The sequence below is a fragment of the Cnephaeus nilssonii genome (genome assembly GCF_951640355.1).
Source record: "Cnephaeus nilssonii genome assembly, chromosome: X".
NCBI lineage: Eukaryota > Metazoa > Chordata > Mammalia > Chiroptera > Vespertilionidae > Cnephaeus > Cnephaeus nilssonii.
The window spans coordinates 126,327,481-126,342,794 of record NC_137071.1 but is presented as its reverse complement, the minus strand read 5'-3'; the positions used below and the strand labels follow the sequence as shown (position 1 = coordinate 126,342,794).

The following is a 15,314-nucleotide window of genomic DNA, read 5'->3' as shown; positions in this document are numbered from 1 at the left end:
ACTGCTGTGTAGATTTCCCAGTGCAATGAGAATCAAGTTGGCTGTTACAAGCATCACTATATTTGATCACTAGTCCTACTTCCATTATGTAAGTTAGGACAAGTTAACCTTTGTGTGTCTCTGTTTTCTTATAAATGAAAGTGAAGAAATAATAGTCCCTAAACCAATGGGTTATTGTGGGCATTAAATGATATGAAAATAATAAAGGTATTGAAAAGTGTCTTGCATATTATTAGTCTTAAAATTTGTGAGCTAATAGAATTAGTATTCAATTTCTACTAGTAACTACTCTGTGGGCTAGGAGCTCAGGATAAACAGTTTCATGCTAAGGACAAAACCAAAAATCGTTCTTGCAGGCTCGACACAGTGGAACACAATGCAGTACTTCTCTTTCAAAAGCAATGGACACGCCCAGCAGTGGGTTTAGGGCCTGCCCAGTCCTCATTAAATATGGCAGCGAGGGGGGGGGGGCTACCTATTGCGGCTGCGCAAGCGTAAACCCCTCCCAGCTCCTCGATCTCAGCTGCAGTTTAGGTCCCGCCGCCACCCGAGCTGGCATCGCCCCCTCCCCGCTTGCCCAAGGTGTGGGGAAAGGGCCCCGCCAGGGCGCGCAGGCGCAGACGTCAACTCTGCTTGGCCGATACTTGGCGAGGCGCCCGTCACGTGAGCCGCGCGCCCGCTCGGCCCCCTCTCCTCCCGGCAGGGCTGTGAATGAAGCTCAGCCGGCTACGTGGGGCGCTAGCTCAACTTGGTGTTCTGGGCGCCAGAGCCAACTGAGCGCTCGGCCCGCCAGCCGCGGACACGGGCTCCACCGCTCCAGATCTCCGCGACAGGTAAAGACATTTGAGCTGTCCCTTCCCCAACAGGTCCTTCGCGGCCCGCTGGCTCCCGGCCCACCCCCCTGAGCACCCCCTGCGTTCAGCGACAGGGAGAAGCGCTCCCCGCTGGCTCGGCCCCTTGGAGATGGGGGTTCCCCACGCCTGGCCGCCGCCTGGCACTTGAAGGAGTTAGACCGGCTAGTTCTAGCCAGCGAAGGGTGGCATCTTCTCGGGAGCCCAGCCCTAGTCTCCGAGCTAGGGTCCCAGCAAAGTTTTCTCGCAGAGCGGCGCCAAGCCCGCCCCGCTTTTGAAAGGGGGAGGTTAGCTGCAAGGCGTCCCTTTTCCAGAAGTGGAGCAGAGTGGCTTTGGCTGGCAAAGCTCTGTCAAGGCCCCGTTCTTCTGCCTCCTGCTCTGGACTCACAGGGTGGTGTGGGTCTTAGAGAAGTGGAGTCCAAACTCTCGGAAAACTAGTTGCTGCTAGTTTTTCTTTTCCCACTTAGCGGAAAGGCGGTTCTCTCCAGATTGTCCAGGCTTGCGCCTGAGTGCCTTCACCATGAAGGGCTTTCCCTTCACATTGATGCGCCTTTACCTTACATTTCAGAGCAAATCAGTTTCCTGGACTGCCAAGTGAAGCCGTACGTGTGCGCCTGATAACGTCTGTGTAAGCTACCTCGACTAAGTGAAGGAAATCCAGAAGTGTGGGGCATAAAAGCCAGTAAGAATCTACTTTACATAAACTCCATACGTTTATTAGCAAGTATCTGGGTTGGACTTTAGAGATGTTAAATTTTGCTTGTTTCCACCAAGCGCGGATCGGTACTATGTAACTGCACCCGAAATAAGGGGTGGGGGGGTGGGGGGGGTGGAGGAGAAGAAGGCAAACCCAAACACCGTTCCAGGTTCCAGATAAGTAAGTCCTGGGAGCACTTTTTTATTTTTTTTTTTAATTTTTCTTTTTTTCTGGCGAATCCATCCTAGGACTTTGTGGATCTTTCTTTATGCAAAGCATTGTCTTTTCTCTGTTGTTGTTTTTGGAACTAGTGTACAGCATTCGCACTTTGTCCTTAAAACATCCTTTATGAAGGCCAAAATGATCACTCCCAACTTTGTGTTAGTCTTCAGTACGTGTGTGCTAGTGCTTTTATTTCATGGTGGAGGTGTTGCTTGTATAAAAGCTATGGAGCCCGGCCAGCGTGGCTCAGTGGTTGAGCGTTCACCTATGAACCAGGAGAGGTTTGATTCCCAGTCGGGGCACGTGCCCGGGTTGCGGACTCCATCCCCAGTGTGGGGCATGCAGGAGGCAGCTGACCATTGATTCTCTCTCATCATTGATGTTTCTATCTCTCTCTCCCTCTCCCTTCCTCTCTCTAAAATCAATAAAAATATATTAAAAATATATTTTGAGTGGGGGAGGTTAGATTTTTATGGTTTCCGCCCCCTACTGGGACACTTCAGTCCTCAGGCCCACGCTCTATCCACTGAACCAAAACTGGCTAGGGCCGATCAAAATATATTTTTAAAAAAGTTATGGAAATAACAATGTGCTTTGATGTTGACCAGGTCAGAAAGGTTAGAACATTTTCTTTAAAAAAAGCAAGTTGGCTCATATGCTAAGTAAGGAAGACCAACTTATTAATTAAGAACTTGTTTAAATGGACAAGCAAAGTGTTCAATATATTAAAACTCAAAATCAAAGTAGTCGAATCTTTCATCCCCCCCATTCCTAGCACCTTTTAAAAAAATATTTTCATTGACTTTTTTAGAGAGAGAGAGGATAGAAACATAAAAATATCAATGTGAGAGAAACACCAATTGGCTACCTCCTATATGCTCCCTACTGGGGATCAAGCTCAAAACCCAGGGACCCAGGCATGTGCCCTGACTAGGAATCCAACCAGTGACCTCTTGGTTCATGGTTTGACACTCAATTACTGACCAACACTGGCTGGGCCCTAGCATCTTTTATATCCTTGCAAATAGTATTGTCTTAAGGTGGAATTTGACATTTAAAAAATAGGAATGAGCTGGATTAACTTGACTTTACTGAAAGTAGTACCGTATTTTCCGGCGTATAAGCGACTGGGCATATAAGACAACTCCCAACTTTTCCAGTTAAAATATAGAGTTTGGGATATACCCGCCCTATAAGATGACACCCGGCATATAAGACGACCCCCGACTTTTTGAGAAGATTTTCCTGGGTTAAAAAGTCGTCTTATACGCTGGAAAATATGGTACTTTATTTTTTCTTTGGTCTTTCTCCACCCCCTCCCCCATTATAAAAGCAACATATGCTCCCTACAGGACATTGGCAAAGTGTGGAAAAGTATAATGAAGCAGAGAGGAAGAACCACCCAGAGGGGATCACTCTTTTTATTATGCTTCCTTCCTTTTCTTTTCCTATATAAGATCTATTTTAAACTTTAAGTAGTCACAAAATTTGCTGTCCCTTCTACAATTTCTTTTAATGTGAAGTCGGGGGTTTGGGGAAGGGCATTGGATATTATGCTGCTCTTTATTTCCCAAAGCATGGAACATCAAGATAGGAAAGATGCTTAACAATTATCTCATCCAAGCACCCATCCTTTGAGATTCCAAATCCCGTTTGTTGAAGGTCCCGTGATCCACACAGAATTGGACAGCAGTCAGTGGCAATGTGAACTGACTCTTGATCTCCCCATTTTATGTGTCTGCAGCAATCCCTTGCTGCTTAGGGCGAACTTGATACTGCCTGTCTGCATATCTTTGAAAGAGAGATTTAGGGAGGGACAGGAGAAAGTTTTCAAGGATTTGAAATATTTTTTAAATTCAGGTATCCATTTTTTATTTACATTTTCAGGGTTGGGGCTTGAACATCTGTCATAAAGTAAGACCACACCGCTGCTGTTCCATCTATATCCCGTTAAAGCCTCCCTACAAAACTGGGGTGCTCTGGGAAACTCTGAGCCTGTGACCTCAACGTGGGAGTGGATAGGATCAACATGGCCATGTGGCAGGGTAAGAAAATTAGCACTCATTCCTCTAACTGGTTTTTCCTCCTTCTCTATCTTCCATCCCTAGTTCCCCCAACCCCAGCTAGTGGCAGGCAGCCAGCTGTTTCTTTAATTTAACCCTTTGTCTTCACAAGGACAAAGCCTTTGTGTTTAAAAGAAGTTCGCTAGCTAGAAGTTAAAAATATTTAAAAGTGGGGATGGAGGAGTGGTGGGGGAAGTAGAAGGAAAATGTCGTGCCAGAAGCATTTTCAAAAAACTTCCTTTGTTTGAACATGTGCTCGTGAGGGTTATATTGAGGAAACAGTATATATTTTTTTATATTTGTGTTTTTCATTTGTTTCTGGCAGTTTTCTATCATAAGGTTCTCAAAGGTGAAGGAGACAGATGTCAACACCTTCCTGGCATCCTCTTCCCAGTAAAAACTTTAAAGCATATTTAATGTTACAATGTTTATGTTTGGTGATAGAAGGAAAATGCCTGTTTAATATTATGAACTACTCAAGAGCAAAGCTCACTGATATCTTGCCTGCTGGATTATATCTCTTGTGAAGCTGTGAATTGCTGCTGGCACAAAGTTATTTCTTACTTTTAGTGGGGTTGAGGATTGGGCCCTTTGGGATAGTATCAGAATTTTCAGGGGTGTGTGGGATTTTTATGTTATCAAAGCCGAGTGTAGGTTTAAGACTTGATAGAGTAAACTACCCAAATGGGTCTATGACCCACAAAAGGTTAAGGATGGGGTAGAATGAAGAGTTCGGATGTCTATAAATACTCAACAGGTAGGTTTGTTGGTGGTCTGATGTAGCTTTTAAAACTGTATCCTGTTGGTTATGGCTTCAAGTATGGAGTCACACAAATGTAACAACTATTTTTTGATATAAGAGGATTGTCAAGTTAAAGACATTTGTTGAAATGGGATTCTGCCTGTGTGCCTGCTTTGACTCACACAATGGGCATTTATCTGGAGCAGTTTGAATATTCTTGTTAAATCCTGAGATATTCATTCATTCAACAAACAGAATACAGAGGTGAATAATACACGGGACACTAGACAGTTCCTTATCTTATGGAAAAGACAGACAAATAAACAAAAATTGTGTCAGGCTGAATAAGTGTTATAATAGGGAGAGGTACAAAATGCAATAGATGCCCAGAGGAAAGCATAATGAACTCTGAGTTTTGAGCCGGTTTAAATAAACGAGTGGGAGTTTGCCAGATGGGCAAATGAGAGAATTGCATTCTGGGCAGACAGAGAAGCACTGTTTGGGAACTTCTAAGTTGCTCTGTGTGCCTCGTGTGAGATGTGTGGGGCATGACCTCAGATGAAGCCGGGAAGGTAGTTGGGGGGCCAGATAAAAAAGAGCCTTGTATGTTCTACGGAGGATTTTACACTTTTATCCTGAAGACAAAGATTCTAAACATGGAAGTAACATGGTCAGATTTTGTTTAAGAAAGTTGACTTTGGCAGCAGTGTTGAAGTGGGGTGGGAGCTGGATAGAATGAAAGCCAAGAGCCATTTGGAGAGTTTCTGGTATACTGCTTTAGGGAAGAGATGGTAAAGGTCTGAGCAGAAACAGGAACAACAAAGATAGAGAGAATGGAATGAGTTCTAGAAATGTTCAGTGACCAGATGTGGGAGGAAGTAAGCCTGGGGCCATTGGTGCTATTCACTCAGATGGGGAATGTGGGAGGTTATGAGAGGGGCATGGGGATGGATGGTAGGAACTTACTGTACCTTGTTTCGTTTGGCTTGTTTTGTTTGAGACACCTGTGGGATGTCAGGTTACTGTTTAAAAGCCAATTATGAAAATATGGGACTGGAGTTTGCGCGGGTGAGGATCTGAAGTATTGTTCTAAATGATGCATAAAAAGCACATGTGTTTTCTCTGTGTTTAATGGAAATGTCATTAGTAGTTAATGATTTATTTATTGTATAATATATATATTTTAATGGATAACAATTTTAATAAAAAGGTCATTCGTTATTTTCTTGTTTTTGTTTTTTACTTTGTTTTTTTTTTAATTTTATATTTCATTTTATTGATTTTTTACAGAGAGGAAGGGAGAGGGATAGAGTTAGAAACATCGATGAGAAACATTGATCAGCTGTCTCCTGCACACCCCCCACTGGGGATGTGCCCGCAACCAAGGTACATGCCCTTGACCGGAATCAAACCCGGGACCTTTCAGTCCGAAGGCCCATGCTCTATCTACTGAGCCAAACCGGTTTCGGCCATTATTTTCTTAATAAATAATATATTTTGCTATCTCCGGCCCTGGAATCTGATCTGTCTAAAATCACATTGGAGTAAAACCTAATTTTTCTAGCATTAGTGAAGAGGGGAGTATGACACTTAAGTAACTACAACACATGTCTTGTTTTGGGCAACCTCTGAAGTGATAAGCATTATACAATAGTAGTTTGGGTGGCAGCATAGTATAGTAGTTAAAAGTATGGGTCTGGGTTCAACTCAATTGGTTCCATCATTTGATAGTTGTGAGACCTTGGGCAAGTCCCTTAACCTCCTCTGTGTCTCAGTTTTCACCTTTGTAAAATGGGGATAATAATAGGACTCACTTTATAGGGTTGTTGTAAAGATTGAATTAATATATGCAAAGCACTTTGAACATAGTAAGTGTCCTATAAGGTGTGTGCCATTATTACTAGTACTGAGACATTTAGAATATTGTGTATCATATAATAAGTGCTCAGTAAAACTTAGCAATAGCTGTTGTTTCTACTATTACACTTCTATTACTACTATTCCCTGCAGGCAATTTAATGTTGTTCTTGGAAGTCCCACCCTGTGGTAGTCTGTTTGGGTCTTTAGTTAGAGGTTTAGAACTGAAGAGATCCTTAGAAAACCTCTAGCCCAAACCCCAGAGCTTAAGTGACATGCCCATAATCAAACAGGTTGGTAGTAGTGACTCAGGTCTCCTGATTCCTTATTCTAATTTTCTTTCCATGGGCTCATGGAAGGGGGGATGTGTGGGCCTTTCAGCTCATGGAAGCTCTGAGTCAGTCTCTGAAGCTAGCTGAGGAACTCTAAGTGGTAGAGGAAGCCAAGTTTCCTTAGTTTCTCAAGTCACCTCTGTTCAGTTCCTCCATGGAGAACTGGATCAGAATTCCCATACCTCTTAAACATGGCCAACGTAATTATTTTGACTTCTTGATGGAGCCCTCCAATACATTTCCTGGCTACTTTAAACAGAGTATACTGGGCATAATTTAATATTTTTTGCTAACTCAGGATCATTATTAATAACATCAATTTTATTGGCCTAATAGTTAAGGAAATGTTGAAGAGAAGACTAGCCAGTTTGGGATGAGATAAGGTTGGAGACTTGTGTTGTCAGTTGTTATTTATTTATTCAATTAACATTTATGGCCCTGGCCAGGTAACTCAGTTGGTTAGAGCATTGACCCCATACACCAAGGTTGTGGGTTTGATACCTGGCCAGGGCACATACAAGAATCAAACAATGAATGTATAAATAAGTGGAACAACAAATTGATGTCTCCTCTCTCTCTCTCTCTCTCTCTCTCTCTCTCTCTCTCTCTCTCAAAGCAATCAATCAATCAATCAATCAAATAAAGACATTTAGGAAGCACCAGTTGTGCACCAGGCACAATATGTAATGGTCAGTAAAAACAGGTATGGTCTCTGCTCTCATGGAGCTTACCAAATAAGATAAAAGTAGCATTTCAAATTATTGAAATGTGCTGAAATGATTTGGAAAAATTATACCAATATAAATTTAGAAGGATTAAAATAGTTTCTTAATAAAGGAGGGTGTGCATCAGAATTACCTGTGGTACCTTTTAACAATATTTCTGTTCAGGTTTCACTCCCCTTCCAAAATTGTGATTCAGTCTTAAGACATGAGCATTTAAAGAAGCTCTGTAAGCAATTCTGATGTGTAATCCTGTTTGGGAACTGCTGCATTAAATAATCTAAAATTTTTTAAAAAGATAGAGAAATGATAAAGGAACTAAAAAATATAGGAGAATATATAATCTTGGGGTAGGGAAGATGTTTATATGTATTATATCAAAGGTAGAATAATAAAGAAAATATTAATATAATTAAGTATATGAAAACTTTAAATTTCTGTACAAAATCATAAATAAAGTTAATGAGGAAACTAGAAACAATTGTAACAAGACTCATTCTTTTTAAAATATATATTTTATTGATTTCAGAGAGGAAGGGAAAGGGAGAGAGAGATAGAAACATCAGTGATGAGAGAATCATTGATTGGCTGCCTCCTGCGTGCCCCACTCTCGGGATCGAGCCTGCAACCCAGACATGTGCCCTGACTGGGAATCGAACCGTGACCTCCTGGTTCACAGGGTGATGCTCAACCACTGAACCGTGCCAGCCAGGCAAACTCATTATTCTTAATACATAAAGATTTACAGAAAAGTAAGAAAAAATATAATATTTTACTAGAAAATGAGCAAATGATGGGAATAAGAAAATACATAAAAGAAGAAAATTTAAGTCGCCAGTAAACATGAAAAATATTCTTAGTAGTAAAGGGGAATTAAAATGGCATATCATCAGTCAGAGAAAGTACCATCTGATCTCACTTGTATGTTGAATCTGATGAACAAAATAAACTGATGAACAAAATAGAAACAGAGGCATGGATGCATAGAATAGACAGACAGCTGTCAGAGGGGAGGGGGTTTAAGGGCTGGATGAAAGAAGGCGAAGGATTAAGCTACATAGACTCAGACAACAGTGTAGGGATAGAGGGAAAGGGGGTGGGGTAGGTGGAGGTGGGCAAAGGGTGGGGGGAAATGGTCATGGAAAGAGACTTTGCTTGGGGCGATGGGTGCACGATGCAGTATGATCTTGTGAACCAATGTCACCCCAATACATTTAATAAAAAAATAAATTGGTATACCATTTTCTCCAATGAAATTTGCAAAGAGTAAAAAAGAATGCATGAGAAAACTCAGTGTTGGTGAAGACATTCTCACACACTTCTGATGGGAATGTCAATTTGGCAATATTTATCAAAACCTTTTGACCCAGTACTTCCCTTTCTTGGAATTTATCCTAAGGAAATAATGAAAGATGTGTACAAAGCTGTATCAATAAGGATATTGCTTGTAACATTTTCTATAGTGGGAAAATTGATGGCACTTGGATTCTGATGCATTGATACAATGGAATACTATAGTTGCTAAAATGATAATGTAGCGTTCTATTAGGTTCTTGATATGATGCTAAAGGGTGGGGCAGAGGGAGGCTGATCTCAAATTATCAATAGTTGAAAGTGTGGGCTCTGAGCTTACAGCTGGTTTGAAATTCCACCTTTATCAACTGCATGATGTTGGGAAGTTACTTACTTTAGTGTTCTTCAACTTCCACATCAGTTCAAGATGGATATAATAGCAGCAAAACAGCAGAGAACTTAATAGTTCCCAACTTGTACACACCCATTAGGATCCCCTGGGGATCTCTTAAACCCACCCAGGCTCAGGCCTTACCTAGTCCAATTAAGTCAGAATCTCTGGGGACAGGATTTTAGAAGCCCCCCCCCCCCCCCAGGTAACTCCAATGTGTAGACAAGTTTGGGAACTGCTGAGTAATACATAGGGTAGCTGGGAGGATTAAATGAAAATATCAGTGTCTGGCATGTGGTAAGTACTCAATTCATGGTGACTGTTGTTAGTAACTGTTATTTTATTTATTGACTTACTTATTTTTGGTTAACTCTTACTAGAGGATATTTTTTCCATTGATTATTTTTAGAGAGTGGAAAAGAGAGGGAGGAGAGAGAGAAGAGGGGAGAGAGAAACATCAATGTGAGAGAGACACATCGATTTGATTGGTTGCTTCCCACATGCTCCCTGATCAGGGCTGGGGATCAAACCTACAATCCTTTGTTTAGGTACACAGACTGATGCCCTAACCACTTAACCATACTGGCTGGGCAGTAACTTATTTTTTATAGTATGATCCATTTTAATATATGTGCTTGTGTCCATGTATGTATAATATAAATAAAAGTCTAAGGGGATATAGACAAAAGTATTTATAATGAAATTATAGTTAACTTTGGTTTTGCTTATTTGTATCTTCCAATTTTTCTGTAAGTAACATGGATTCCTTGATAATTTAAAAAAAGATAATTTCTGAGGGAAATATCAGATATATGTGTGCCATACAGCTTTATATACTAAGGTATTTATAATAGTGAAAAACTGAAGACACAGTTTCCATAGTAAGGGGAATGTAAGTAAATTATGGTAGGTCCATAGAGTAAATTATCTGGCCATTAAAAATCAAAAGTAAGGCTGGGGAAAATCTTCATGATATAATGGGATTATTCCATTACTGGCTTTTTAATTTAAACACTAGAGGCCTGGTGCATGAAATTGGTGCATGGGGGGTGGGGTGGGGTGGGCCAGGGGGGGGGGGCAGTGTCCCTCAGCCTGGCCTGCGCCCTCTTGCAATCTAGGACTGCTCAGGTAGGGTCCCTAGGCCTGGCAAGTGATCAGTGCCTATTGGGGCTTTCCTTCCTCCAGCTGCTGGCAGCTGGCCCCATCCCTGCAGCTGCCACTGCTTGCCATCTGTGCAGCGCTCCCTCTTCCCCCACCATGGGTCGCCTCCCTCTGCGGGCAACAGGTGTGGGGTGTGATCGCTTGGCTGGCTTGGGCCTTTCTCTGCAGGGTGATCGCTGGCCGGCCCTGCACACCCACCACAGCGTCACTGACCGGTAGCCTGGGCCTCCTTCTGTGGGGTGATTGATTGCAGAGCCCCCCCTTGATCGCCCTGCTGAGGGTGGCCTGGGCCTCCCTCTGTGGGGTATTTGTGGGGCGATGGCGGGGCTCCCCCGACCAATTGCATCGCACCCGTCTTGGCTGGCCTGGTGCCAGTGCATGCCATAGCATGGTTGTCAGGAAGGTCATTCTGACGGTCATTCTGCTGGTCGGTCTTTCGGTCGATTTGCATATTATGCTTTTATTATTATAGATGGGTTTTTGTGTATCTCTGTGTTTCATGTTATATACACACCTATGAATGTAACAATCAATAGAGAATGGAAGGAAACGAAACGAAGCAAAGTGGCTATCTCCAAGTAGTAGGATTAACTTACTATTTTCTTTTATAATACTTTCCAAATTTTATGCAATGTATATGTATTACTTTTATAATCAGAAAACAAGTATTTGAAAATGTGATATGAAATAATAGTGCCTCCCACAAGGAGTGAATTGTGTGGGCTTCTGGACAGCTGCTTCAGCCATTCTATGTCCTCTCTATCTCCAAAATAATAATAATAAAAAAGAAACCAAGCCCCTGAGGGTTTGGTTAGAGCAGTTTTTTTTTCTATTAATACTTTCTCAAGTACTCTTGTAGTTTTTGACTGCCTCTCCTCTTGACTCCAAAAACTCTTGGGGAATGAGAGTGGGGACAGGGAGATTGTACAAAAATGGGGAGATGACAGTGTGGGAATGAAATAACAAGGCAAGGTGGCGAAATATATCAGGGCAAGCATGAATAAAGCAGAGGACAATTTTAATAAAATAGTTGCAATAAGAAAAGGTTCTGTTGGCTTCAGATCCAAAGGAAGCGTATTTCCACCTTGCAGTTTTTTTTTTTTTTTAGCACATCACAGTGTATTTGTAAACACTGGTGATTTAGCTAACACATGGGGGCCAGGGGAGCATCACAGAGTGTTCAGTGAGTTGATGACAGAACTTCAGTGTGAAATCTGGACAGCTGTGTGGCTTGATAGTTGGACTGCTATCACCTAGGAAAAGCCATCTGTTCCTGCCTGTTGACCAAAATGTTAGTATCTGTGTAACTCTCAAACGAAAGTGATGCTGTTAGAGCAGGAGTAAAGAAACAGAGCCCCTCTCCCCCCTTTTTTGTCTGTCTGGCCCAGTGTCTCACCTACAGCAGATACAGAAATGAGCTGTTTTTCTGCACTACTAGTATTGCTCTTCTACAACTCAACTCCTCAGTGGGGCAGGATAGGTGAGGAATGGATTATGATAAAAAGCATTGGGTAGGGGATAAACCAAAATAATTTTCCAGCCCTGGCTGGGCGGCTCAGTTGGTTGGAGTATCCTCCTGTACACCTAAAGGTTGTGGGTTCGATCCCTGGTTGGGGCCTATGCAGAAGGCAACTGATGGGTTTCTCTCTCACATTGATGTTTCTCTCTCTCTCTCTCTCTCTCTCTCTCTCTCTCTCTCTCTCTCAAATCAATAAAAACATATCCTTGGGTGAGGATTAAAAACAGAACAAAACAGCCCAGCCAGCATGGCTCAGTGGTTGAGCATCAACCTATGAATCAGGAAGTCACGGTTCAATTCCCAGTCAGGGCACTTGCCCGGGTTGTGGACTCGATCCCCAGTGTGGGGCATGCAGGAGGCAGCCCATCAATGATTCTCTCTCATCATTGATGTTTCCATCTCTCTCTCCCTTCCTCTCTGAAATCAATAAAAATACATAAAAAAAACACACAGAACAAAACCATTTTTCAGACAATTTTTCTCTAAGAGCCAGCCATTCCTTCCCAAGCAAACAGTTGTGGAAGGAACATGGGCCTTGGAATCAGATACACGTGTATCTGAATCCAGCTCAGCCAGTTGGTAGCCAAAGTGACCTAAACTCCAAAGGCCTCAATTGTCTCATCTGAGAAGCATGGTATCTGGAGACCGACTCCCTAGGTTTGAATCCTGGCTTGGTCATCGCTAGCTGTGGGCAAGTTATTTCATGACTTTTTGCCTCATCCTCTTCATCTATAAATATCTTAATAAAAAAATAAAATAATAAAATAAAATGGGGTTAATAATAATCATACCTACACTTAGGATTATTGGGAGACAAAGTGAGTTAATATGCACATATACGGCCTTTGAACATTGCCTGGCACTTGTTAAACACTGCGGTATATGAGAATGAGAATCACCAAAATGCCTAGCCTGTCTTAGTTCTGTGATTGTATAATAATTGCAGTAGCAGCAGGAAAACAAATTAATATGCTTTTAATCGGATGTTTTCAAACTGGAAAGGGTCTTTAAGGGTAATCTATTGCAAATGTCTCATCTTGGAAAGATGAAATCAAGGCCAGTCTCTGCCTATTTCACTCTATTGCATTATACTGCCTCCCCTAGGCTTGACTATTTTATAATTTTCTGCTAGATGTTAATTCTTCCCTACTCCACTTTATTGCTACAAGCTCAGTGCCCCTCCCCCACCAAACAATTGTTTTTGTCATTGAGGCTTCCAGGGTGTGTTTTCTCTTCCCGTCACTCTGTTAGCATTTTTGAAATAAACTATAGGTTTTAACCAAAATTATGATTCAAAGTTTCCTGTTTCATGTAAGGCTGTTCTGTGTGTGGTGGGGCAGGAGGGGAGGATGGACTAGAAAGTTTCAGTACAGGTGGCAACACATGCCAGATTCTTCTTATTCCTACCTTCTGTTAACACCAGGTATTTATAGACCTGTGGTCAGACCAAAGAAACTGTTGAGGAGTTAATAGGATGAGGTAACCCCCGTAGTAGTGACCTATTTTAATATTTTTCAACCCAATGCCACTCAGGTACTAGGTAGCATTTTATTATATTTATTTAGGATTTCTGCCCTGACTACTTCCATGAAGAGCAACACAGAAATTGTAACACAGAGCAGTTAGAAATAAATCCAGGACAGGGACTATTCAATGGAGATGAACTGGATATTACCAAGTATGTGGGATACTCTGGGCATTGAATTTTTCTTTTTTTCTGCCCTGCCCCTCTTCCTCCAAAAAGATAATATCATTAACATCTTCTGGCCAAAAAAAAAAAAGTTCATAAGTAGAGAACCCCCCCCCCCCCCAGGGCCCTGTCTGTACTAAGTCTTCTCATGACTCAGCACTGAATATTTCCAGGTTGCAATCCTGACCTTGCCTCTTGAGCTTGAGAGTGATGAGAGGCAGGTGGGCAGAGGAATTGCTGCTACCCAAATTTCCCTCTGCCAAGGCCTTCTTTTCCTTGGGCTCTACTGGTAATTCTATCTAATAAAAGAGTAATATGCAAATTGACCATACCTCCTCTACACCCACAAGCCATGCCCACCACCTATCAGGAGCGAGTATGCAAATTAACCCAACCAAGATGGCTACGGCCATGGAGCGAGCAGGAGGCTTGGGTTTCCCCGGCAATGGAGGAAGCCAAGCTTTCCGCACACCCTGGCCAGCCCAGGCCTCCACTCAAGACTACAAAGTTTCAATTATAGAAGATAAATAAATCCCAACAAAACTGGTGGCAGCCATGGAGCTGGAGAGAGCAGGAGGCTTGGGTTGTCCCCAGCAATGGAGGAAGCCAAGCTTCCTGGCCTGCCTTGGCCTCTGCTCAAAGCTACAAAGTTTCAATTATAGAAAATACATAAATCCCAACAAAAATGGCTTCGGCCATGGAGCGAGCAGGAGGCTTGGGTTTCCCTGGCAATGGAGGAAGCCAAGCTTTCCGCCCACCCTGGCCTGCCCTGGCCTCCGCTCAAGGCTACAAAGTTTCAATTATAGAAGATAAATAAATCCCAGATACCAGGGCCTCCGCTTGGGTCGCTGGCTGGCCTGCAAACCACCACAGGCCCCTTGCCCAGGCCACCTCATGCCCCAAGGGAACCCCCACCCTGATCCGGGACACCCTTCAGGGCAAACCAGCTGGCCCCCACCCGTGCACCAGGCCTCTATCCTATCTAATAAAAGAGTAATATGCAAATTGACCATCACGCCAATACACAAGATGGCTGCCCCCATGTAGTCAAAGATGGCCACCACAAGATGGCCAGCAGGGGAGGGCAGTTGGGAGGGACCAGGACTGCAAGGGAGGGCAGTTATGGGTAATCAGGCCAGCAGGGAAGGGCAGTTGGGAGGGACCAGGCCTGCAAGGGAGGGCAGTTGGGGGCAATCAAGCCTGCAGGGGAGGGCAGTTAGGAGTGACCAGGCCGGCAGAGGAGGGAAGTTGGGGACGACCGAGCCTGCAGGGAAGGGCAGTTGGGGGGGGACCCAGGCCTGCAGGGGAGAGCAGTTGGGGGGACCAGGCCTGCAGGCGAAGGCAGTTAGGGGAGCTGGCAGGGGAGCAGTTAGGCATCAATCAGGCTGGCAGGGGAGTGGTTAGGGGGTGATCAGGCTGGCAGGCAGAAGTGGTTAGGGGCAATCAGGAAGGCAGGCAGGCAAGCAGTTGGGAGCCAGCAGTCCTGGATTGTGAGAGGGATGTCCTATTGCCTGTTTAAGAGGATTGGGCCTAAACGGGCAGTCGGACATCCCTCTAAGGGTCCCAGATTGGAGAGGGTGCAGGCTGGGCTGAGGGACACCCCGTGCACGAATTTCGTGCACCGTACCTCTAGTAGATAATAATAACAGAGCCTCTTCCACTTACATTCTTTATAGTGAATAATTGTACTGCCATCCACCCAGATATCCAAGTCAAAACTTTCTGAGAAACCATACAGTCCTTGTTCTTCCCCATGTGTAGCCCATCCCTGGTC

At 43.4% G+C, this 15,314-nt stretch overlaps 1 protein-coding gene across 2 annotated transcripts in view; it reads left to right on the top strand.

Annotated features, from left to right (window-relative positions):
* Positions 1-535: 535 nt before the first annotated feature.
* The window catches only part of CLCN5 (chloride voltage-gated channel 5), a 157,973-nt gene continuing 143,194 nt past the window's right edge, over positions 536-15,314 (top strand). For both annotated transcript variants that reach the window (XM_079764674.1, XM_079764673.1), the window contains exons 1-3: positions 536-833; positions 1,420-1,533; positions 3,658-3,815. In XM_079764674.1, the coding sequence (XP_079620800.1) occupies positions 3,800-3,815 (16 nt within the window). In that variant the 5' untranslated portion in view covers positions 536-833; positions 1,420-1,533; positions 3,658-3,799. The remainder of the gene's footprint in view (positions 834-1,419; positions 1,534-3,657; positions 3,816-15,314) is intronic.